We start from the raw sequence: 24,045 nt of genomic DNA on the forward strand, positions 1-24,045 counted from the left end.
TGCTAAAGATATAGAAAATTAAGAAAGGAAGAAAGAAGAAACTGCTTGGGCCACTGAAAGCGGGTACTGCTCTGTACCACGTTCAAAGCACTTCTGAAGGAGGTGGATGGAGTTCTCTTGTGAAGAGGAGACTGTGGATGAAGCAAAGACTTCTTGCTGCACCATGGAGATGGAGTTTCCTTCCCTGCTAAAAGAAAACGCTGCTTGGGCTACGTGGAACAGGACATCCAAAACCATAATAAGCCACAAACACGATGCTCCATAAATTCCTTTTAAAAATCTTTTTAATGAAGAAATAATTCCATTCCAAAATATAGACACACAATTAAATAGTTTAATCACTTCAAAATATAACATGTCCCCAGTAGGTTCCAACACACACACACACAAAACAATACTTAACAGCAATACAAAAACCCCATACAATAGCAGTTCTGTTACAATACCAATGAATATCGTGACATCTTTAGTGTCTCTATATCTGTCTCAAGTGGTGTCAAGTACAGTAGTTTTAAAAATGTCTTACAGTTAGTAGCCTCAAGATGTAACTCCTCATACTTTTTTTATTTTTTTTGGTTCAAAGGTAAAAATGCCCTTTTGTCTTCAGGACACAGTGGAGTGCTTGTTGTTCACAGCTCCGTCTGCTGAATTGAACCAACGTGATTACAGCAACCCGAGGTTGCAATATTTACAAGGTCTATCTACAGTAATTGCCAAGAACCAATAAGGATGGGAGAAGATGACAACTGAAAGTAAAGGTGGACACACTTATGATAAATTATGATGCAACAATTTGGCTCATGCATATAAGAAAATACATATTATATCACAACAAAGGCCACACACCTTTTTATGCAGTTTAGTTAACATTACTACTTACAGACAACCCATTCTCCACCTTCGCTTTGGACATTCAAGGACCCTATACATCTTCACATCCCTGTCTCCTGATTCCAAACCACTGGTTTTCCTCCAGTGACAGTAAAACCACCCAGAGTTTTGATTGCTGTGGTGGGCCATTGGTAGTTAAGAAAAGGGCCACGCCAGGGACCTCTTCTGTAACTGTTTTAATGACCGCAAACCACAACCAAAATAATATTCAACAAACAGACAAAGACCAGCTGGGTGAAAATGCAGCCAGCTTAACAGTTGGAAAATGCTTAAAATAGACATTTGGAGAGCTAAGTAAAAGGTGCTTCATCTCAGAGCTCCAGGGCATAAGGGACCCAGAACTCCAGCTCTAAGGGATCACCTTGTTGACACCAGCCTAAAAGAAAAGTACTTGATTAGTGAACTTTAGTCATTACTCCTAGTTCAGAAGCTCTTGCAATGGATTTAGTTTACTGCATCTATTTTAAGCATGGTGATAATGAGCACGCAGACATTAAGATGATGAGAGGGATCTCTTACTCTGGGTACAGTTAAACATGACATGGGTAGAATTAATCAGCCATTGCATGTAGCTGTGTTCTAGCTTGTCTTCTTCCTGTTCAGAAAATGCTTGCTTGGAATCCTGAGCTGACAGCAATGTCTACAGGTTCACTGGAGTAGCTTCAAACATGGAGTGCTAGGCACTAGTGGAGGCTAACCCATTCCTGAGAGGAGGTTGGAGGAGGAGGCAGTGGAGGATATGGTACCTGCCTTGCTAGGGTGGCACATACCCCAGGAGCAAAGACCAGTGATTGCAAAAATGAAAAGCTTACATGAAGATATCTAGAACCCTTAGTATGCATTTCGATGTCTGAGACCAAGCCCAGATATGCAAGGAGATGTGGATAAGAGATCTGCATATGCAATAAAACAATATGGAAGTGAAAAATGGCAGAAGCTCTTTCATACAGATACTCATTCCCTAACACATAATGCCCAGGGAAACAACCATGAGCCTGGAGAGTACATGCAAACAAGTGGATTTACTGGGTCGAGCTACAATCTCATGTAAATATGGCAGTGCACATCCACGTCACCATGAAAGCAAGGACAGACAAGCCATGTTCACCTGCTTTAGATGGGTATCTCATCACTTGCTGTAGGCAAACTATGCTCGTGTGAAATATCTGTATGAAACACCACTGTTTTTAGGGCCTTTAGACAGTGTCACTTCAGATCAGCCAGGTACTGGAAGCCTAATGTTGTATTAGGACAGTAAAATTACCTTGGCACAGAGGTGGTCCTGAGCTCATACACTGTGCAGCCCAGGAGGGCAGGGCAGCCAGCATGGAACATCTCCTGGTGTCCCTGACTGCTGCTGCTCCAGCTCTTGAGGGCCTGGCTCTGGTTTCTCTGCAGGGCAGTGCTATGTGCCATATGGGTGTCACCTTTATTTCCAAGCAGTGTGCTCTGGGGAGCACAATACAGCTGATTTGTGTCAATCCCTGCTCAGGACATCTGTAGGTTTGTAGTCACAGCAGAGCAAACACTTCTTAGCCAGCAGTCTCACTGTCTAACCCACAATGGCCAGGTCAGTCTCCTTTCTCCTGAAATGCCTGGAAAAATACTGGAAAAATACTAAACCAGACCAATCTCCAACTCTGTAACTGTATGCCTGTCCTTTTGAAAAAATCCACCGCTCTTCTTGTGCTTTTCACTGATCGCTATTTCTCCATCCAGCTCTGAAGGAGTCTCACTACACATTTCCAAGAGAGCATGCAGAACATCTGGTGGCTGGCTAAGGCAGTACACATTCGGAAATCAAAAGAGAACAGTTGCAAGCGCACTTTAAGCCTGTACATTTAAAGCTGAAGGCCTCGAAAATAACATAATGAAGGGGGTCGGGGAGGAGAGGAGGGGCAGAAAGATGGAAAGAGCCAGTTTGTTGAACACATGCCTACTAAAGCTAAAACATCAATGAAACAATACCATGGAAGATTATACGTAACATCAGTCAGTTCAGGGATCTTATGGCACCTGTGGTTTATAAACAGCTTTAGCAACGAGTATTTCAAAACATAGTTCACAGTTTTAAGAAGATCTGTGCTGATTTAAAAACTAGATTCTATATCATTTGAATGTCACCTTTTGTATATGATATCTATTTGGAAAAAAAATATTTACACTAACTTCTATGGCTGATTTGTTAGATTATTTTGAAAGAAACATTCCTAAGTTACACATTAGCCCTAAATTAGAGAAGTTTATTATTATTATTAATTATATTATTATAATTATTATTTTAGTACATTTTGTATAAGCCTTAATTTAAAGACTTGCAAACAAATTGCAAAGATAGTCTGGTACTTTGTTTTTTGGGCTACTAGATATATACACTCAGGAGTATTATTATTCAGTGTTAAATGCATAATTGTCGCTTTTTATTTCATCTGTGGAAAAAAATGTACAGTGTATAGTAAACCAATCTACTAAAATCTCAAAGTATTCAGAAATCAAATTTCTATCTATAAACAGTATTGTCATTGTAAACTGAACAGGTTCAATATCATGTGCAAAGGGTTCACGTGAGTTATTAATACCACTGTCCTGTGTAACAGCAGTACGTACATCAGTCTGTTTGCTTCACCAGTAATGAGCCATGTTACAGAAGATGTAGCTAATATAAGTTAGCTTTAAACAAAAGTCTTGTTGTCAAAAACACACATCTACAAACTACAACTCTTAGAACAAAAGTACTGTGCTACAGTCCTCAGAACTTAGTTATGTGATTTTTTTGTCAAGAGACGCTGCACCTCTTGGTTCCATTCTTCTGTGAAGTTTGCAGCTGAGTTTTCTTCATCGTCTGTCCGAAAGCAGCTCTCCTCATCATCAGTTCTTACGTAGCTTTCATTGTCTGTCTGACTGCAGCTTCCCTGTTGAGAAATGTTTAGGGAAGGTTTTTAAAGAGTGCTGGTTTAAGATGCTGCACCCACACAGGCAGAGCAAGTAAAGCCTTTGAGTGCTGCTTTATTGAGAGAGAAAAGCAGGAGCTGGTCAGTTCCTGTGGTTACCCCTTAAGGAGCTAAGACAGGGAAAAAGCCATCCTACCTAGGTGATCCATAGGTAATTGAGCTGTAAACAGGAACTTACAGGGTATGTGTGAAGTCGGAAACTCTCCTTGCCCTGGGCAAGAAGACTGTTCCCTGCTCTGCTGAGGGACCCCGGGGTAACTCAGTCTACACTGACACAGATTTGCAGTGTTCCCATTTTCCCTTGCATTTTACCCTTCCAGGTCACTCTATAAATAGCAAACCCATGAGCACAGTGTTCAGCCACTCGATTAACAGTCCCTCACCATCACGAGCATCCCCACACATATTACTTGCCCTGGATATGTTTCACTCTGTCTAAAGGAACCTGTAGTTACTTAAGAGGATGATTTACAATAGCTCATAAATAGCCTAGTCCTCTGGTGCACCAGTTTCTCCTGGTGCTCCTTTGTATCCTGAAGCATCAGTGAGTATCTTACATTCCTATAGAGGAATCATGAACATGTTAGTTGGTAATGGAAAATTCATGTTAGATTACTGCTGCTCTTTCTCAGAACTGTGTCAGGATCTACAGTCAGGTAATACTGCAAACTTCTGGTTTTGGCATGTTTATTGTAAGGACACTGTTTACACACTTGACTCTTCCAAAGTTAAGGAGCTCAGCCCTTTTTCTCTTGAACTACCTCAGAGAGAAAACCCATCTGCATTGCATGAGATATGATAATAACAGCATAATACCACACCCTACTGACATGAATTCTTTTCTACTCATTTCAGGCATAAAGCTGGTCTACAAGATGGGAGATGAAATGCAGATTACTTCAGCAAAAATAGTTAAATCTGATGAATAAGAAAAGTTAGGTAGAAGCTTGCTGCTTCTCCTTCCTGACACCATTTGATTGTATTAATTATTCAACCACAAACAATTCCATCCTATTCTCTAATACTTATGCTTCCAAATGTTATGATGATCTTAATTTAGTGTCTCCTTGTGTCAGGCAGTTACAAAAGACAGGCATTAACATTTTGTTGACAAAAGGAAAGGAAACTTGCACTGCAAGTATAATGAGAGTTTCATAAAAAATGCCTGAGGTACATTTTAAATGATAAGTTTTAAAAATCAGACATGCATCTGTACCGCTTAAGTCTGCAAACCTACTCAGAAATCTTAGTAAAGGAATATTTCACTCTTCACAATTCAGCCAAAAAATGAAAATGAAAGGCATGGAAGAGGTCAGTTCTCAGCTGCCCAAGACTGATTTTTACCAAATCAATTTCAGGGTTATGTAAATCATACAATAATTTAGATTGGAAAAGACCTCTAAGATCATTGAGTCCAACTGTTAACCCAGGTCTCTCATGTTCACCACTAAACCATGTCCCCAAGTGCTACATCCACCTGCCTTTTAAATACCTCCAGGGACAGTGACTCAGCAACTACTTCCCTGAGCAGCCTGTTCCAGTGCTGGGCAACTCTGTCAGTGACAAAATTTTTCCTAATATCCTAAAATATAGGAACATCTCATATTTCTTGACAGTATCATTATAAACCACAAGAGTAAAATAAGAGGGGCCTGTGAAGCATGGGAAGCATTAAGATGACATTGACAGTAATGCTAAGTATTTGGGTTTGCTTCAAATTTTCTGGATAAATTACTTCTCTTTGGTGGAGTGTGGGAAGGGTTATTCTAAATTCTCTCAAGGGTTTTCTCTATTCCACAGCCAGCACTGGGATAGAGAGATTTTCATACAAGAAATAATGAGTACTAATGAACCTCAGAGCTTTATATTCATTGCAACATTTTAGAAGTGCTAAAATTAATTCCAAGTCAAGACTCATATGATGTGTCATGATATAAAATTGTTTCTTGACCTTTTCTGTAACGGAATCCACAGGTTCTTTTCTGTTACTTATCATTCAGTAATTTTTCAAAAAACACCCCTATCACTTGTGTAATTTTAGAACTGAATTCACTAAAGTTGCTTCTTCCCCGTTAACTTGGTCACAGTTCTTTTACAGCTTTTTTTACACCTACATGCTAAGAAGAGGAGAACTTAAGGAGAAAAATAAAGAGGAAAACCAAAAGTAACTGAGCGAATGTAGCAGACATTTTTGAAAATTACTGTGCTGCCTAGTGCCTGCTGAAAACAAGCTCAAATTCACTCTGTTACTTTACTAAAAATAAAACAAGTACATTTAACGTAAAAAGTAAACTGAAAACATGATTAAATTATGTTTTATATATTACTGGAATCACCTGCTGTCTTTGGAACTTGGGAATTTGTTATAGTAGATGTTATTCCAAAATCAATTCCAGAAAACTGTACATAGCACTTTTAAAAATGCAAATAGATTGCATTAAGCCCTAATCAAATGACACCAACCCCAGACAAATGAAATGAGGAAATGGACAGAACTCTGTGGCTGGCCATCAGCAGCAATATCACTCATATGCAGTTACAATAAACTGATCTCATTTCCCTCATCTTTTTTTTTTTTTTTTTAAATAAGCACAAATGTAATACTGTTGTGAGATAGGAAAGTCTGTTGGCTTTCTACCTCATATGGCCATCTAGGGTCATATGGACTGTATTTGTATCATTACTGACTGAATAACATCTTAGAAATAAAACTCTTTGTGCAGTTTCTAAGCTTCAAGCAAGAATCCAACGCAAAAAGCAAAAGCACTTTAGGTACCACGACTGGTATGAACTATTTTGAAATTATTTTTCCAATGCCATGAAATGTAAGTACCAAGTAAAACACACGATATGACAGACTTCCATATTCACAAGAGAGTGAATCTTGAGAAGACTAAGACACACCACATGTAGATGTATTTATCATAATGTACCATAATACAATTTGTTCTTGTGGATGTAGGTGAAATGCCAAATCCACTAGATTTGAATGTTAATTTCTGTACGGTTGGGCTTTTACAGCTGGTGGGAATATTACAGTCTTTGCTACTGGCTGAAGGGCTTCCCTGGGAGCCAAAAAGAATTTCACTAAGAAACTCTTTTTTCTTTTTGACAGGATTTCAAAATGCTTCAAAAAGCATCCAGGAGATGAGATAGTAGTCTCAGATCTCTGCTAATTTGAGACAGGATACATATTTTCAAGAAAGGCAGGCTGTACAGCAATATGCGTTTCCTCACATCACTATGTTAACATTGCTTCCTAACAAAAAACGAAACCTTAAACGGAATTGCCTCAGTTTTATAATTCTAATGAAAAGGATTTTTTTCAACTTATTTGCAAGTTTTCAAACTGTAATTAAATTCAGTTCTATATACCATTTCCACTATATACAGTTATATGCATACATTTTCCTTTTCCTGTGACCTCATCTATAACTGACAACTGCAACAAAACAGAATAAAAAAACTTATTTTGCTGGCTGTCAATGTTTAGGAAACTCTACAAAGCTCATATTTTTAACAGGACTACTGAGAAAATGAATGTAACCTGAGGGGCAAAGTAGGACAATTTTTATGAGCAGTTATTTGGTGTTTGTAGTACTCTGGGTATTGCAGTTTATTTGCTTTTCACATTCATTTATTCTGCTTTAGTTGCAAGAGACATTGCTTTGGAAATACCTACTAGCAGCTACTTTCACAAGGTATACATTTTAACAGCCAAATTTTACTGTCAGCAGAAGCTGCAAACCCGTTGAATCAGGGTCAAGTTTTGCCATCAAAATTGTCTTATAAATAAGGAGGTCTAGCATAAAACATGGCATACAAAATGTAACAATATGAGTTCCTGCTAGAGTTGGCACAGGCTAGTTCACTGGTTTTGATTATCGGAGCAGGGGATTATCTGAACATGACCCTGCTCCCAAGTTGTAGTGTCCATTTGATCACTGACCTCTGTTTGCCATTAGTTCTGGCTTTGAGGAAGAGGCTCAGTTTGCAGACCAGACTCAGATCCCTATTCTGACTTCTCCTGCCTTTCTGGCCCCATTACCCCATGGTTCAGTGTCTCAGTAGGATGGACAGCATTGTCTCACTGCCATCATCACAGCAGGGCATTCTCCTAGGAAGTCAGAAATGCAGAGCCCACAGCTTCAGATGAGGCAAAAAGGAAATGTGTGGCCTCCCATTTCCTGGGCAAGTGTTCAGAATAACAGGCTACTTCATAAAAATAGACGTTGTCTGTCTTCCTGAAGAAAAACACAATTGCTGAACTTGGCATTAATCTCGGTGCTGCAACTGTGAGGTTGGCATGTGTAAGGAACATGACCTGAATACAGGATAGCAGGGAATTTATAGATCTTCTTACCGTGTCTGAATTGCCAGACTCTAGCTAGTAGCTGAGTGCCTTGCACTTTGGATTGGGGCATTTTAAACTTCCACAACACATCTGAAGATACCTCTGTGGTTAAGCAGCTGGTGGATTGTTTTTTGTAATATTTGCCTGACTTCTGTTTCACACATGGGAGTAGATGTTCTGATCTCACCAGAAATGATTTATTTCAGTTATCCTAGCACCGATTAAAGCATTAAAAAGAATTAAACTCAGGTCTCCCGAAATGTAATCTGATTCCTTATCTTCTGGATAAGGTGTCTCTGTACTGGCTAATATATTTGTTGTCATCCCTAGGGATGAAAAGCCCACATTCTCACTCTGATGGTCAACAAAGCAAAAAGATAGCTTAATGGGAATCCTCAGGACTAGGAGCATATTTCAGTATATTAGAACTGCTTTAGAGAGATTCCTAGGCATCCCAACACAGGTTAAAAGAAGAAAGAAACAGCATCCTGATACACATTCAGATGGCTCAAAGCGCATTGCAACTGAAATACACATTATGAGGATTAATTCCAAACAGTCTTCTAAATTATAATAATACTTACTTGAGAGGAGAGAGAAGGATATTGCACTCAACTTTGCAAACTGACCTGTAGATAACAAGGGATAGAAAACAAGAAGATGACAAATTAAGCCCGTGAGCAGCCAGGCAGTGTATTATTCTGAAGAAAGCCATGCAAAAGCCTAGAAATAAAGGGAGCAATTAGGGACCCAGAAAATAAAACCAATGAAAACTGTCTTACACAACACACCCAGCAAAAGACTGTAACAAGAACACAACTGGAAGCAGATGTGGAAGGATAAGCACTGTTAGCATTTATACTTGTGCATTAATATGTGGGTTTTTTTTCTGATATGGATACTTGTTATTTACAACATGCTTCAAAAAAAAAAAAGAGAGAAAGAAGCCTCCTTGAGGTTCCCTGTCCCTCATCTCCCCGTGTATCTTGGCTTTTTTTGCTCATACTTTAATATTAATTTAGAGTTTAGCATGAATATCTTGCTTGGAAACAAGGTGACACAAAATAACAAGAGTGGGTTTGGACCAAGCATATTCCATGCTACACGACATCTACATGTTTCTCTAAATGTGCAGCTTTTACACAAAGTGAGACATTTAATAACATAAAAAAGGTTACCAGATTGTTACTGAAGTTACCATTCTGTAACCTTAGTATGAGTTCCTCCCCGCAGTTTTCAGCTGACAATTGCATTAAGATAGCTACAGCTTCCAGCTTTTTTTCGCAATCCAGATGAATGCAGTGTACATGTGAGTACAGACAGTAAAATAGCTTGTAATAAATTCCAATGGTTTGATGCAAATGAGAATAGTTGACCTGGCCACTGTTCAACAGGATGCCCTAAACAGAAATTTCCCAATTTTCCTTTGTTTTTGCAAGTAGGAAGTTGTGTCATTATACTCAGTGGTATTAGTAGATAAAGGAATAGAATAGCAAAATGCCACAAATAAACAGCAAATTGCAGAAAACAAGCCACTGCCAAAGCACATGTCTCAGGATCAATGCATGACACTCAAACCAACTCCTAATCATCTTAGTAGTCCCTACTAACTTAATACCTTTTTTTGCTTCCTTTAAACCCATTCTGTAATTGAAATGGCATCAGTCATACTGGGAAGGACTTCTCATGCTTTGGGTCTGTGGTTATCAACTAAAAATAGATTCTACTTACAAGTCACTACTGTCAAATCATTGCCTGATAGGAGCTGACAATCTCACAGACAGTAAAGTACATCACGAAATTTCTTTTGGAAAAATGCTGTTAAACAGAACTTGTCTAGAATGAGGACATTCTGTTCCTTCAGTGAATATATTTAAAAAAAAAAAAAAGCCTTTTTTTTTTAATTGCTCCCCTGGTGGAAACAAATAATGTAAACCAATGGGGAATAAACTTCACCTGGGTGTAGTCTTAGCTGACCTAAATTCAGGAGTTTTATTCTGACATTGATAAGGAGATTTCCTCTCCTTCTTCTGGGAATGTTGGTGGAGGACAGCAGAAAAGCTCTGTTTTGACTGAAGCAAGAGTAACACCCAGTGGCATTGACCAACATGTATAACTTCTACTGCCCTTATTTGCGGTGCACATGCATACTGAATTTTATGCATGCACAAAATCCCCTTGTAACTTGTGAAACTCATGGAACACTGTTGCCATATATTGCACTTCCATACTGTAATCAAAATACAGTCAAACTGGTCTATTATTCTTTTTGAAGAAAATGGATTTTTTACCAGAAAGAATAACATTTATTATTTGATGCCTGAGAGCTCTGACCATTGAGGCACCCCTTCTTTATAACTGACAATTACTTTTCTTTTTATCAGCAGTACCTCCTCATCCTGTTCAGAAGTTTAAAGGCTGTGATTTTTGCCATTTCCTATCTTGGATAAAAAATTTCTGACAATCCCCCCATGTCACCCGCCTTTGTAAATAGTCTATAACAATTCTTCTCCTTTTGTCGTGTTCTTAAAGACCTTTGCAATGAAATGACTTTTGGCAAGCTATCATGGGCATGTAGCCGGTCTACATAAACAAGAACAACAAAAAGATGCTCACATCAACCTCAAGACTACCTGCAATTTTCATAAGACTTGATGAACTTCTACAAGACTAACATATCCTAGCAGCTTTACAGAAAAGAAGACCAAAAAAGCAGCCAATCTTCATTCCATCACAAGCCTGTCAGTCCCAGATTATTTTCTCCAAAGTGACTGGCACTGGATACTGGATGAAAAGTACCAGAAAAAAAGGCTAGATTTTTTTAGCTTCCAGAAATCAGCAGTTTAAAGAATTCCTGCCCATGAAGTGATTTTGAATCTCATTTGCTTATGTCTGATCTCTCACAACCTGCCTAATCTGGTCTTTTTAGCCCATTTAATCTTTTGGTATATGTTCTGTAGGGGTGAGGTTCAACTTCAAACTGATCACCATGTGGGAAAAGAGTTATTTCTGCTTGGTTCAGCTCTGCTCCCAAATAACTGAACTAGGTTTGCCCTCCTACCGACACTACTATCAACTTTATAAAAAGTAATGTATTTTATATTCAGATGATCCGAGTCAGAATAACTTAAAGTCTGGCAATAATCCATTACACCCAGCCAAAATGGAGATCATGACGCAGACATGGATATCTACAGAATTCCAGCTCCCCCTGGCATATCAGCTTTACTCAGACTCTTCAACAAATGCCCTTTGAGAACTTCCTCAGGGAGGTGCTTAATAAGAAATCCCCAGGCTGTTGAATACTTGGTCCCCTGGGATAAAATTCGTTTCAGACCCTTTTCTGTACTTTCAAATTCTGACAGTGACATTAACACACAGACTGCACTTTAGCTTCAGTTTGCACTGGAGAAACATTATGAATGGTTTTTTCTACTGAAGAAAAAAATATCTGAAGATAGCAAGACAGCTTGACACCAACAGCCAGTATCTATGGTAGGGGGGAATTAGGTCTAAGTGACTTGGTAGGCAGAGAACAAGTTCAGAGGCAATTCTGTCCCACCTGGTACCCTTGCTAAGCTTATGAACTACCATTGTGTGCCTCAGGCAGTGTGGTCTTCCTGGATATGCACAAAGGATAGATGCGTGCGTGTCTGTTGAAAAGCGGCAGCAGTTTTTGGGGTGTAGCTGCTCTATTAACTGAGAAGAAATCACACCCCAGAGCCCAGGACTGGTTAGATGGCACTGGGTGTCTATGGCACACTGTTGTCTCTCACTTATGGAGAAATATGGGCAGCTGGTGTCCTTCTCTCACCTGGTATGCCTCATCCTGCAGCTTCTGCTTCAGGTACTCCTCCATTTTCAGTTCATTCTCCAGCTGGCGGACAGAGTCATTCTCATAATTTTCATCATCTGCTCTGACATAGGGGTCTCCATCTTCTGTAACCCTAAAGACATTAATAAATAGCCTCCTGAGATGAATGACATTCAGAGTCAATAAAACTTCCCTTATTGTAAGCTATGAAGAGTGTGGGATACATTTAGTCCAACTACGTGCTCCACTGGCTAGTATTTTCCTGGCAGTGGAAAACACGTCTGATATTTCCCCTCTCCAGTGGTTTGGCATTGATGAAGTACACCAAAGGGCATATTCTGCTGAAGGCATTTCCCTAAGGAAATGAGTAACAAAAGTTCTGAATAACTTGATACAAAGAGGTTGAACTAAAAATAACTAGAAAGATGCCTACTGTCTCTGAAAGGAAGATTCAGGTTCTAAAATTAAATCTGTTTATTGATCAATTGAGTTGGTCAATGAAAAGCATTCTGTCTTTTCCATTTAAAAACTTTTTTTTCTCAGTGAGCTCCAATAGGCCCCTCAGTCTGCATAAGCAGAAAATAGGACTGTGGAACATATTAGAGAGAACATCTGCCCAACAGCCTCCATTCTGCCTGAGTGTACCAGGCTGGATGCGAGACAGCTCACTCTTGAGGGAATCCTAAATTCTGGCCTTTACAGAGCTCCCTACTATCTAACCGTGAAGCAGTCCTCACTTGGATTTATGCTTTTTCTTTTTTGTAATCAAATAGTCGAGGGAAAATACTGCGTGCTGCACATTGTTTTCAAAAGAAAAAGAATGTGATTAAGAAGGTTGAGCAGGTACCCACATGTCACTACGGAGAGAGCCAGTGGCAGCAGCGCTGTGGATATACCCCGGCTTCCGGGCATGGATCTGCGCGAGGAAAGCCTTTTCAGATGTCGGGGATGGAACCAGGTCATCAAAATGAGTCCGTCCAAATTCAGAATCCACATTGCTTTCTGTCTCGCTGCCCACTTCTGTGAAGCAAAAATTTCCATTTAACTTTCACGAAAGTAAGTATTCTTGCCTATTTCTCTAAGCATTTTTCTGCCCTTCCAACTGAGAATGCTGTGTCCACAGTGAATAACAGCATATTATTCTACATATATTGGCAAAGCTTATAGTTTTGTTCTTGTGGTGGGACCAAATATTGAAGCTTTTGATTATCTCAGTCATAAGGTAAGATATTTTAATGAGAATACTACAGACTACATTTTACAATAGGTCCTGTATGTTCTCTACTGAATGATATTTCTAAAGAGTGAAATCCCACTCCACATGGAATAACAAACAAACTTAAAGTTTTCACTATATCCAGCTGCACCTCTACATCCATGGTTTTGGGAAACTGCTGTGTTCCTGAAGCTGTTATATAAGGATTTTTTTTCTAAAAGCGTGACAAGCTTCAAAGATACATTACAATGCCTTTTTATTGCTTTGTATCTTCCCACCTCCCATTTTTTTAAGAAATATGTGAAATGTCAATGTAGTGACTATCCATCCTGGCCAACCTCACTCACCAGAATTTAGTTCTTTTACCAAAGAAGACATGGTGTTGGTGATTGAATCTGCTGCCACCAGCAGATCATTTCTTAAGTTTCGTCTTGCACCTGAAGCAAGAGACGGACAAAGCACAGTGTTACGATTATTCACATGACATATGTTTTCCTCTTGAAGGCAGTTTTAACCCCGTTGAAAGCTGTCATTGTGATAATTCAGGGTATCAAAGTCCTTACGAAGGACACGTGCAGCAGAGTTCTCTGCAGAATGGCCTCATTTACTTATGCTGTATGCAAAAGCAGAAGCCTACCCTCACGCTTCATTTAATCACAATACCAGATATCTGGAGATTATTCATTGCCATCAAGCTTGCATTTGTGTGGTGACACCAGCAGACCAGGCCTGGAAGATTAAATCCAGCGTGAACTCATTTACAGTGCCTGTGGGGGAGGAGGGAAGAAATGAAGCGTTTTCTGTAAGTTCCCACAGCTCTGTTTAATGACACCATTATTGCCAGGTATTTGCCAGATAATTATGGCAAATGTTGAAGAAACACACTTGACCTCACCCAGACTATGTGGATTTCTCTTCTCCACTCCCTCTCAGCCTCTCCTGTAACTCAAGGACTTTCTTGTATATTCTATAATTTACTGTCTCTCTTTCCACCCCCACTTTTTTTTTAATAAAGGAAGTGCTATTGCCTCTCTAAACAGCCCCAGGCTGCTTTTAAACTCTTTCTAATAATGCATCTAGAAGTGCTTCCCTGCTGAATCTGGCAATCTTCCCTTAACCATCAATCATGAAAGATTCCTGTGAGCTGCATGAAATACTCCTTCCTAAGGAGGGGTCTGTGGGTAATGCGTGCTTAACTCCCCCAAATCCCAAACATAGATACTATTGTAGCTGAATAATCAATATATCCCACAGAACCTCCAGTCTTCCAAATAGAATTATTTACAGGAATTGGCAGGATTTGGCTGCTGTAAATTTTTAAAAACTGCCTCAATGCAAAGCAATACATTTTAAAAAGTTCCTCAAATCCCAAGGAGGTTTCTTTTAATATATCCACTAGAAAATGATTACTGGAATGTAAATTAGAGTAGTTAATTTCTCTCTGATAAACACACAGACAGCCACTCCCTCTCTAAAATCTTCTCATTTTGTAACTCTGAACTATTGCAAACACTATGAAAGAGAAACAGAAACAACGAAGAGAACATGTCCTTTAACCATGGCTTGTCTGCATTATGTATATATAGGCAGATCTTTGTTGGTGCAGCAGAGAATGGAGCCATAGAACCTCAGCCCAACCCCCCTCACAAAGTCGTATGTTAAGATGTGACAGAACGGCTGGCCTCAAGTTCTTGGGGTTTGACCTTCCCATCTAGAGAATATAGTAAATAACGACACAGAGCTACATATTTGTCAAACGCAGCAGTTTTAAAATGTGATCACATAACTTTTTATATTGCTCTTTATCTTGACCAGAACACATTTATACACTTAAAATGCATTTGCCTGAGGCAGCCCTAGTATTGTTTATGGATATTTTATTGTGGCTGCTAACCCTGGAAGAAACTGTCCCATAACAGCATAGGGGTTGGCAGTTTATATTTTTGCCTACCTTGTTTTTTTTCACAGCAGAAAAAAAATAAAAATATATCTTGTCTGTTTCTTTAGAAAATGAGATCAGCAGTGACCTGTTATATTGGTACTAGGAATTATGCCTCTGTTCAATACATGAATTGACTAGCACTTTAGGAGAAAATTCTTGATTGCATTACTGATTCAATCTAAGATACACACAAAGACACAATTCCCATGGAAATCAAGGGGAAGGGTGCATGAGAGGGATGACCTGGGCTCTCGGGAACAAACATGCTTCCACTGTAGCAGAGGAACTTCAGAGCTTACATTTAAACTTACATTTAATTTGCACTAGGGCAAGAGGTAAAAAAATTATTCAAATCAGAATTGCAATTATGTAAATATTTTAGGAAAGAGCAGACTCACTTCAGTATTCAACATAATAATTTAATTTGTGGTCTTAGAAATTCAAAACAGTTTAAAATTCATTATTACTTGACAGAAGAGTGGGAAGGGGATGGCAGTTTTCTGGAAATGCAAAGAAAGGGTTCACCTAGACTTCCAGACTCTACTTCTGTCCAGTCTAGCTAGACCCTTCTCAGAGGCTGAAAGCAAAAAGACAAGTGACAACAGTCACAAGTTGCATCAAGGGATGTTCCAATCAGATACAAGGACAAGAAATTTACACAGTAAACATGATCAAACACTGGAACAGAGACTGTAGAAAACGTGTGCCTGGAGCCATCTAGAACTCTACTGGTAAAGATCCTGAATGCTCTGATCTCACTTTGAAGCCCTTTTTCTTGGAGCAGACAGACACATTGACTTACAAAAGCCCTTTCCTCCTGAACTAATTCTATGATTATATTATCTATTTCTAGCAAAGTCTTTACTTAAAACCAAACACACTGACAATGCCTTGCTGAGATCAATAGCAATTCTTCTAGTTAACAAAGACTGATAATCGCTTTGACCATCTTGATCAAAATTCCCTCTTACCATAAAATCCATTAACTGGCATCATTGTCCAGTTTTTGCTTACCTGATCACTTTGACAGCAAGGTCTGATGGCTGACAAAGTTGATTTTCAATGGCAAAACCCAATTGTCGCAAATATTTTTTGTTTCGTTTTGTTTCATTGCATGCAACTCTCAAGTTCAAGTTCATTTAGACAGAAACCACAAGAAATAATGATTCTTCAGTCTCTGGGAACCTCAGACAAGCTATGAGACTTACTTTGTGCAAAGGCTTCCTGCACGTCTCCTCCCACTCCGGTCAGAGAGTCCTGAGGTGCGTGGGTTGGGGTGGAGCAGGCAGAGGCAGACCTGATGGGCATTGGAATAGGCCGACTGATCGTGTGGCTGGGTGAGGAACGTGGGGAGCCTGCCCCTTGGGTCTGCAAAACAATCACAAGGGGTTAAACAGGTCTTGGCAAGAGTCTGCCTGCTGTCCTTGTCACCCATCCCTCAGCTTTAAGGCATCATGCTGTTTGTAGATCAGTTGGGTAATGTTAATTGTGCTGGAAGAAATATACCACAGTCAGTTGTTAGTGGACAGTAGTGCTTCTGTGTAGAAAAACAGTAAGCAGGAAAATATGAGTCAAGATCTGACTTCTTTTAAGCACGGGAAAAAGTCAGGCAGCTAAATTAAAAAAAAATCCAAGTTAATAAACACCACACTATAGAACTCTCTGCCCTCTTCCCTCTCTCACTCCCCCAGTTCACATGAATGCCTGATAAAACATAACTTGTTCTGGCTGTGAGAAGGGAAAAGATGCTGGCACCAGCATGGCTTTCAGCCTGGACAAGGGACTGAAACAGCCCCTTTCATCAGATCAGAGCTGATCACAGCCCTGCCCTCTGCCTCCCTGCAGGACAAGTTCGTGGTACGTGTGACCTCTCAGTCACATAAAGTCTGACACTCGCAATAAACAATACAACTTTCTGCTTTTTATTTGGAACTAGAGAACTATTTGAGCCACTACTAAATCATACACTATTATTTTCTCGACAGGATATACTCAGGCACTCCTGAAAAACTGTGGGGATAGGGCAATATAAATTCCTTCTATGGGTTCAGCTGCTGGAAGTGAAAATGTTTTAACACCAGTCACATAAATGTCATGCTGTTAGCATCTCACAGTTAGGATCACTTAGCTGAAATTCAAGAAGACTTTACAGAATACTAATTTTTTCTAATGCAGCTGGGTGAGTGAGTGATACCAAGAGACATGGTATTCCTCTCATCCACTGATTTGAACCCCTAGGAATGTTTATCCACATAAGGAAAAACAAATGCTGGAGCCCACACCAAACTGCACATGGCTTTTGACTGAAAACCTGTGTTTAGTAGATGCTAAAGATGGAGGTGGCTTGAGTGCTGTTAAAGGGGAATTGTAACACAAGCCCTTGGTGGTTTACAATCAAAAGTGACCTGAGGGTTGGTGTTTTCCCCCATTTATTTTGAGAATTCAGGAGGATTTCTTAATTCTCCCCATGACATTTATTTGGACTTCTGTATTGGTTGCCACTGTAGCCCTGATATGGTTTGGCAAATATGTTCCAAAAAGACAAAGTGCAGCCCATTTCAGGATGAGCGCAGCACTGCCCTTGAGATTTTTATAAATTCCTGCCCTGAACCATAAATAATGTATCAGAATACTAGGCTATTTGTTCTTTTCTCCTATCACCCCTTTCTAAGAGACATTATCCCCAGAAAGACATCAAGGGCAAATTAGGTTTATGAGGAATAAGCACATTACTAATGGAAGAATGGAGGATTTAATACTTATAATTTCTTTAATGATTGGGTTTAGAACATTTAAATGATGGATGAAAGGCAAGTCAAATACGTAAAGGCCAGATGCTCTCCTGTTTCTGGAATCATCTGTATCAGCTCCAGCAAAAACGCAGATCTCTAGTCCTCCAGAGGCAGGGCACAGAGCAACCTGGATATGCTCCAAGGTCCTTGGAGGTCACACTCCCTGCACATCAGGCAGGGCACTCGGGATCTACAGCTTTCTCCTTTCATGCCCCAATGGAGCATATTTCATCCTCAGTGAAATCTGTGAAAGAATTTTTGGTTCCCAGCTCCCTGAAAGAGGAATGCCTTTTTTCACTTGCCTTTTTTCCTTAGCTCTCCTTTGCCTTTGATCTCAGTTCTGGGGAACACCAACAACAGTGGGAACTTTCAGAGAAGATGAGGAAAAAAAAATGGACAAAATTTGCTTCAAGTCCCATTCAGGAATGAACTTCAGGATAGGTATTTTATTTACTAAAAATAACAGATGCCTGTCAGTACTTCTGGGCTGGAATTTTCCCACAAGAGAAACGCAAAAGCTGCTGCATAACCAGTGCTTGCCCTGTGTCTGCTTTGTAGCTATGACTGAGATTTTGTGTTTATGACAAATAGTGTTCTCTTATCTGTAGCTTTTGGTGCTGGAACAAAGTGTTTGGGAAGCACATGGAGATTAAGCAATTGGAGTCCCTTGTCCAGGAAAAAAACCTCCTCACTTTTTATACTATTTGGGCAGTATCAGACAGAACTGATGAACAGCAAGTTGAAACAGGAGGATATTAGGGAATGCCTGATTCCAGAGAGGTTAACACTAAATATATTTTACTCATCTAGGTCCACCTCAGCCCAAGTTTGTGTGAATGACGTACACCTAGGATTGGATTCCTGCTTAGTGGTTATTGGGAGAAATGTGGTTCTCAAGGGCTAGAGCTAATGGTCTGAAATCTGCTATGACAGTCAGTAGCAACTTCTTGGTAAGCTCAAAAGAGAAATTGAGCACTGAATTGATCCCAAAACTTGGCAGCTCCACCAGCTGAGAACTAAAGCATGCTGAAAGGGGAGCTATCACAGCCACCATGGATATTTGGATGGCTTCAACTTTTGTGTTGTACTCGATTGCAGCTATCAATATACCCTCGTACCTTTTAGGAAAACTTTCATGTATTTTATTTTATTCATCATCCCTAGTCAAACTGCTATGGCTTTTAAGTTAATTATTGCCAGACAGGAAAGATTTTCCCACTACCAAGTGTCATGCATGCTTAGGATAAAATGCTTGAAACGAAAACTGGCTTTACAGGAGCTTTAGCCCATTGCTCCCTCTGCCGGGACTGAACTGCGATAACATATGGAGAAAGCCCATCTCACAGCCTCATCAAATGACAGGGATGTGAAGAACTCATTATCCTTTCTCAAGGAAAGGCAGTAGAGAAATAGATAGTTTATAACCATTAGATGAATTGCCAGGCTGCTCATTCCGATTGAATTCCTCCAGAAATTAATTTAATCCTGTTTCTCTCAACAGATCATGAAATGGCATAGCATAATGAGGACCATTAAATGGAAATGGTGAGAATAATTCTTTAGCATCATCACCTGGTATTCAGTGAGGCTATTACTCTCAGAAGAAAAAAAAACTCATAAAAATATCTCGTAACAGCCTGAAAATGTGCTTTCACTTATACTGTCCAGTGAACATTTTATACAATCGGGAAACTCCTGCCACATTGAAAACTCCTCTTTCGCGAATGGAATATCTCTTAATACTGCAGAATCAAAAAAGACAACCTTTACATGAAGGTGATGTTTGGTCAGCTTTATTTTTTTGTGTGTAGATTGATGCTCTAAAAAAATTAGCCAGTGTTAGTTTTATGAAGGTGAGCATTACCTTCATAAACAAACTCCACACTCTCTACCATAGACAGAACATGTCAGACTTGTGACTGTACTTTTGCTGATGAAAGCAAGATGAAGTGTGTTTTGTTAAAATGAAACATTTTTATTGAACTCATAAATCGAACTGCCATCTGAAAAGTGCCTTTTCTTAAAAACCTAATATATTTCCAAGATCCATTACAAAACTAATAAGCTTCAAAACAAATCTTTTAAAATTTACTATTAGTAATATAGATACTTGCTCTTTTTGATTTAGGCTGCAGAAACCACTTATTCTCCTGAAGACTCATGGGAATGTTAGCATTAGTGCCAACTTTTAAAGATGCCCTGACTTTTTCTGAGTAAAATGGGATTTTAAACTATTTGCCTGGGTCTGATTTAAGCTCAGTTATGTTTTTCTTGAAGTTCCAAATTTCTCATTACATTTTCAAAATGTTATGTATAGTATAAATGTTCTTTAATCCATATTCTAGGTTGGTTTCACTACATTTACCATGTCAGGTAAAAACCTTACATGTTTTTACTTAGAGGAGTGAGAAAAAGATCAAGATACCTTGTAGTCATGACTCACTTTCTAGAGGGCTAAGATATTCAGCTGTGAAAATTGCTCCAAGATATTTGAAAATAATATGGGAAAGAATTGCAAAATATTAATTTTGGTCAAAAGAACACACACACTTCTCAAGCAGAGGAAGTAAAATAAATCACAGGAACACAATCACATTTAGGAGTTAGTGAGGCCTGCAATAAGGAGGTAACTTACTACCTGTTTCAATTCTTCTTCCTAAAGAAAAAGAGGTTCAGTACATGAGATTAGCCAGGATTTAAGTAAAGAACAGAAAACAAATCCAAATTTGGAGTACAGAGTTAAAGGTACAAAGATAGCTGAAGGTATGTGACCAGGTTAAGGTCCCACCTATGCATACTTTGAAACACCATAACAGTGCAAAGCTGCTATCACTTCCTACCCCAAATTGTCTTTGTCCAGACAGTGTATTGACATCAGGCAGCCCTCACTGCTAGCTGTAGCACTGCAGCATTTCATAGGTAGAGCAAAAATTTCCTGCCTAATCCAGCTCCCTAAAATATGCTGACTACTAGGTGGGCTCTGCTGCTCAGGTGCCACCAATTCCTGCATTGTGGCTGCAGAAACCTGTGTCTGAGGAGGTGCAAGTGACATAAGGGGTCAAACACATCCTTTAATGCAAAATATATGTTGTCGAATGGACTTCAGTGAAATTCCTTCTGCTTTTATCAGAGACATATATGACCCAAGTTGCACTGAATTTTCATGCACTCATTTGATCTGGCATGGCCAACAACAAAACAGACTCCTACACTATTCAGAGCTCTTTCTTCCCATGTGAATTTCTGGCATCATCTGTCCTGAGGCACATAGGTAAAATAGGGCTGGACTCTACAAATAAAGACACATTTTCCATCTTATCCTAGTCTTTAGAAATGCACATGCTTTTTGATATCTTCATTTTTAACTGAGATCCTTTGCTGAGGCATGTTTTATCTGTTTAACAAGGGCGTGTTTCTGTCTTCATGAAAATTAACAAGGGTTATAGGAGCAGCATCTCCAAGGCGAGAGAGTTAGACTGGGTTGTCAAATGGCACATCTGACAGAACCAGCAACTGAATGGGCAAAGTTAAAGGAACAAACAAAGCAATTCTATAGAGCCAGCTGGAGTAGGTAATAGTGTACAGTGCTGAGGTTTTTTTCTCATAGCTAATAGTTAACTTATATATTGTTTTTTTCTTTTCTTATTCTTACTCCACTTAGCAGTAAGTGACAATGATGATGCAGTGCTGCTACAGGAACATTTTCTGAGCATCATTTGAAACCGCTGACTTGAAAGAGCAAGGCAAGAAATAAAAAGGGAGAGAAACAAAGCCAAATTTTGTGGTAGAAACAGTCGAGGTCTGCAGAATTCTGGAGTTGCATCTCCTCCCTCTCCTCTCTTGCTTCACTCTGTTCTCCTTGGTAGTATCGGGTGGAGCTCCTTACCTTTAACAGTTTCATGAGGCCTTCTAACTGAACCATAAGCTCCCTCCGGCTTTCCTGGAGAGCAGACATCCTCTGTTCCAGCTCATCCTTCCGCTGTCTGAGAAACAAGCAGATCTGATCAGAGCTCACCCTCACAGTATCAGCAGCTTTGAAATAAATGCATCATTTTACCAGCCCTGCTATGAGGTACATGCCTATATACTACAGGAAAGCAAACACACTGGATGAATTCAGCATAGTGCTTAGGAACAGGGCTACATGAAGGCTAGTGAGTTCCCTCATGCTGAGAATCCTCATGGGATTGAATATAGTGATTAGAGAAAAGACAGACACTTCTTCAAAGAACAAATGAGGTTCAAACAAATTTGTGTTATATTCCCCTGAGGAAATGCTGACAATTTTTGTCTTTGGAACTCTCTAGTCAATAACCTTACTAGCTGTCAGGAGAAATTAAAGCCATGCCCTAAAGGACAGGAAATTACAGCAGGGGCACTGAACACAGTGAGATATGAAAGAAGTTAACAGAGTTCAGAAATTCAGAGAGAAAACTGCTTTTGTTTCTACTTTTTTCCTGAAAGCAAGAGAAGGACTATCTCATAGTGGAGATATAACTGCTTGAAATCAGTTCTTTGGACTCGGAGTCCAGTGGTGGTCCTGTGACAGTGTGAATACTAAGCTTCTCCAAGTGTGACAGCCACTCTGTGCCTCCAGCTTTGACTCTGCATAGCTCCACTGCACAGGATGGGGGATCAGCACTTGCACATGTTCAATCACTAAATTGTGTGAGAGGTCCCCACCTAAAAACAAAATAAAATTGTTCCCTCCTGGAAGCTATGATGTAATTAACAACATTACATTAGGGATATTTTATACATTACTGTGTTGCAAATAACATAAAACCAGTATGTCATTAGCCTTCTGCTACCTACAAAAACACGGCAATTTAATCCTAAATGGAAAAGTACTGTAGCCAACAAAACTTAAGTACATTTCCTGTATTTAGGGAAATACAAAACCCTTCTCTTTAAGTGAGCACCTGCTGATATAAGTAAGCAACACTGATTTCTACAGGACTGCTCATGTGTGCTCATGTCTCTCACCCACATAATAGAATCAGATTGTAACATTGCCAGGTTGCATTTACTCTTCTGAAGGATTCATCTGTTTTCTGCTACAAAATGCTGGCTTTTCTTTTCTAGGCATGTAGTGGTTGGAAACTCTATGAATTGAACAAAGGCAATGGAGTTTAAGAAACTGCTAATAAAAATAAGGTCCATGTAATTCAAAGTGGCGGGTCCCAGCACAGATCTCTGCTGAGTTTTAGGTTCATTCCACAGGGAGAGAGAATCTAGGATCTAAGCAGTGTGCGCTGTACAGACCATTCCTCTGAAGTTTTTCTCCTGCTGTACTCCAGAGCAGGTTCTTAGAAGTAATGGGTTTTCCAAGTACTGGTAATAGGAAGGAATGCTGTGTTCAGAACCTCATTTCAGTGACTATGCAACTCTCTAACAGCTAGCGAAAGATGCTGGGACAGGTTCCCACAACATAATTTACGGATTCCAGCAATTCTTAAGACAATATGAACTAAATAGCCCTACTGCCCTAAGTACATCAAGCCTGAAAAATCTGTGAGGTAACAGACATAAATCAGGGCTACTGTTCTGAGTCCTGCTGTTTTACACATAAGAACAGCCTTGTGCCATTTGAGGTGTCTAAGAAATGGAGGTGGTGTCAAAATTCCCCAGTAAATAAGTCAGACTTTTGCCTTTCAAATGGTGAACATTTAGAAGGCATGCAAAGCAGTTTAGACCCACAGATTAAAAGTTATTTTCTGATTCCGACACTTCTATTAAATGAGAGAAGGTATAATTGAGGAACTCACCGTCACTGCCCTAGGGACATCCCGTGTCAGGAAATTAACATATGTGTATCAAAATCGAAAGGAGGGAAAAATTAAGTAGCCCGCTAACACTGCACAATCAATTATTTTTTTAAATATAATGAATTTTATTTGTCAACTACATAAAAAGTTAATCTCCTAAACCTGCTGAAAATAGACTTCAGGTTTGATGTATAAGAGCTATATTATTGGTATATTTTATACAGCGTACACATTTTCATCACAGTCAGTTTTATATGTCCCACAGAATGTCACTTGCCTGTAGATATCTAGAAGTAATTACATACTAAAATCACTCA

General features: G+C 39.4%; 1 protein-coding gene across 12 annotated transcripts in view; it reads right to left on the bottom strand.

Moving 5' to 3' along the window:
* Nucleotides 1-266: 266 nt before the first annotated feature.
* DTNA (dystrobrevin alpha) overlaps nt 267-24,045 on the bottom strand; it is a 225,419-nt gene continuing 201,640 nt past the window's right edge. For 8 of the 12 annotated variants that reach the window (XM_032676155.1, XM_032676147.1, XM_032676110.1 and 5 more), the window contains 7 exons: nt 21,847-21,943; nt 16,377-16,536; nt 13,574-13,663; nt 12,862-13,030; nt 12,011-12,143; nt 8,781-8,825; nt 267-3,803 (listed from right to left, as the gene is read on the bottom strand). In XM_032676155.1, the coding sequence (XP_032532046.1) occupies nt 8,808-8,825; nt 12,011-12,143; nt 12,862-13,030; nt 13,574-13,663; nt 16,377-16,536; nt 21,847-21,943 (667 nt within the window). In that variant the 3' untranslated portion in view covers nt 267-3,803; nt 8,781-8,807. Of the gene's footprint in view, nt 3,804-8,780; nt 8,826-12,010; nt 12,144-12,861; nt 13,031-13,573; nt 13,664-16,376; nt 16,537-20,598; nt 20,617-21,846; nt 21,944-24,045 lie in introns of all 12 variants that reach the window. The other 4 variants (XM_032676102.1, XM_032676120.1, XM_032676077.1 and 1 more) reach the window with 1 other exon arrangement.

The sequence above is a fragment of the Chiroxiphia lanceolata genome, chromosome 1, assembly GCF_009829145.1.
Source record: "Chiroxiphia lanceolata isolate bChiLan1 chromosome 1, bChiLan1.pri, whole genome shotgun sequence".
NCBI lineage: Eukaryota > Metazoa > Chordata > Aves > Passeriformes > Pipridae > Chiroxiphia > Chiroxiphia lanceolata.